The 2,394-nt window shown below is 33.4% G+C and overlaps 1 protein-coding gene across 1 annotated transcript; it reads right to left on the reverse strand.

The window, feature by feature from the left end:
• Positions 1–1,308: 1,308 nt before the first annotated feature.
• LOC109222502 (long chain acyl-CoA synthetase 7, peroxisomal-like) lies at positions 1,309–2,123 on the reverse strand. The gene is made up of 3 exons (XM_019386851.1): positions 2,007–2,123; positions 1,807–1,893; positions 1,309–1,661 (listed from the first exon to the last, which is right to left on the reverse strand). Exons 1-3 carry the CDS (start codon positions 2,106–2,108, stop codon positions 1,563–1,565), a joined length of 288 nt encoding a protein of 95 aa, XP_019242396.1. The 5' UTR covers positions 2,109–2,123; the 3' UTR covers positions 1,309–1,562.
• Positions 2,124–2,394: the final 271 nt, after the last annotated feature.

Here is a 2,394-nt window from a genome sequence, read left to right on the forward strand (position 1 = left end):
ATTCAGATGAAATTATTGACAACAGCAAAATAAAAAATATTTCAAGATTAATAAAATATATATCTTCTCTTACATTACAAAAAGAAAGCGGGCGGACAAAAATATTAAACAAAGTAATTTGTTAATAAAAATTTCTATTAACCATGTAAAAATACTAAGCATTGGATAATAGAATAAAGAAAAATATAGAACAAAAAAGTTATTAAATGACTATATAAGTCCCTTTAATTTAATAGAGATTTTATTATTGGGTATATCATATTGACAAATAAGATGACAATTAAAATTTATTTGAGGTTTAGGGTTTAGGTAACAATCAAAATAAATATTTTATTTAAAGTATAATATGATACAATACCATAATTACCTATCATTGTCAATCTCGTGTTCGTTCATGTCTCTCCCATTTCTGTTACTCTCTTCAGTCTTACCTTATATTCTTTTGTCTTCTCTAGTTAGCTAATACAAACTACACCTTATTGATTCTTCCTTTATCCACTTGTACACACTGAGTTTGATTCTTCGTACATCATCTGACTATCTTGTTTGCTTTTGAAATACATACGTTTTTGCAATTATAGTGTCAATACAATTTCAAGAAGCTGCTCATCCATTATACCTTCTGATTATCGATTACATATTTAGCCTTCAGTGGCTCATCTCTGATGAAATGATTAATGTGGCAATCATGATCTATTGCTGGAAACCGGCCATGATTTTCCGAACAGCAATCTTGAAAATTACTCCTTTATTACGCCAGAAAGCACTGAAATCCAGCTTCACTCTCGACTTAATTAGCCCCAGAAAAAGATTATTTTTGGGATTTTTTTTCTTCTCAAACGGTAACATGGTAAATTCGACATGTGTAATGCCTTTCCGAGCATATCTGTAATGCCTTTCCGAGTCCAGGCTTGATTGCCTGTTCAAATTCGACATCGACATTCAGAAGCTCACATATATAGTTTTGTATCCACAGCCACTATATATAGTTTTGTGTGAGAATGGCAGTGTCAAATGCTACCATACTACACATGGATCCACAATCAGAGAAACTATGAGGAAAAATGTCCACAACGTTTCTAGCACTAGCAACTACTTAATATAAAAAATGTCCATTTCTTTGGAGGGAGTGTCCTCTCTTCTCGAGTCAAATACAATCATGTAGTCCTTCGGGACAACAGATAAGATTGGAACGATACAAAGAAAATTAGCACGACTCCTACAGGTCGCCAGAGGCCCTTCATCATTTAGGGTAAAAGTAATTTACGTCATTCTTGCTATTTCTGCCACGAAGACTAGGACGAATAGTTGGAGAAAGAGTTCCATCCCATACTTTTGGCCAAGGTTAAACTTATTTATGTCTCAGACAATTTACCTAATATAGAAGAGTCGAATATAAATTATTTGAACATTGTACATATTACAACAAGAAATCTATTAATAATTCGAGTTTTAAAAAATCCTCTATGAGCTTTCTATTCTACAATAATCATTTTGTTTGGTATTTATTTTGGAGTAAGGAAAGTGTAGGGAACAGCTGAAGCTTTCTCGTCTACCATTGGTCATAGCGATTTCTGAGCTGCTGGATCTGATGTAGAAAGCTCATTATACATATCAGATATTGCTTTGGCAAAATAAGCCTTTGCCTGCGGTCTCTTCACCTAGAAAATTGGAACAGAACAGGAAAAGTATATTAATAAAGACATTTGGGATTGTAAGAATACACCATAATGGACCAAAAGAACACCTTTTTATCATTAGATTTGCTTCAGATTTTAAAAACATGAGACGGGAAAGGGAAATTACCTTGAATGTGGGAGTGAGCAGACCATTTTCGATTGTGAAAGGCTCGATAACCAATGTAACAGCTTTTGCAAATTCGAAACCTCTCAACTGTGTCAGAGTACAAGGAGAGCATCAACTTTCAGTCCAATTGAAAGTTACACTTCTCATCTTAAGAAACTAAAACTCAGGAATTAACAGAAAGCCAAAGTCAAACACATTACCTGAGCTTCCCTTCCGACAGCATCCATCTCAGCAAGAACTGCAGCCTTCGCTCTTGGATCATTACACAGTTGTCCCAAACTTTCATACTGGAGACAGCACATTAAAACCAAGGGAAATAATCAGCCAGCTTCTTCAATTGGTGAATACATTAGGTTACACTTTAGTTATCTCCTTAAACGGATGATATAAAACTAAATGCTGAAAATGTCTTACTAGTTCATATTCATGAATTTTTATGTCTTTAAAGTATAATAACATCTTATTTAAAAATAAATACATGAAAATAAACCTATATAATTATCCAAAACTGTTAATAACTGATCATTTTACCATGTTGCCTTTTGAATTTTGAGTTTACAGTTTGCTGGGACATGTTACATTCCTATC

This window comes from Nicotiana attenuata, unplaced genomic scaffold (genome assembly GCF_001879085.1).
Source record: "Nicotiana attenuata strain UT unplaced genomic scaffold, NIATTr2, whole genome shotgun sequence".
NCBI lineage: Eukaryota > Viridiplantae > Streptophyta > Magnoliopsida > Solanales > Solanaceae > Nicotiana > Nicotiana attenuata.

Coding starts and splice junctions, on each gene's coding strand:
- LOC109222502 (XM_019386851.1), bottom strand. CDS start 2,108: ATGTGCTGTCTCCAGTATGAAAGTTTGGGACAACTGTGTAATGATCCA. Junction 1,894..2,006: donor CTGTCGGAAGGGAAGCTCAG/GTAATGTGTTTG, acceptor ACTCTGACACAG/TTGAGAGGTTTCGAATTTGC. Junction 1,662..1,806: donor TGCTCACTCCCACATTCAAG/GTAATTTCCCTT, acceptor CCAATTTTCTAG/GTGAAGAGACCGCAGGCAAA.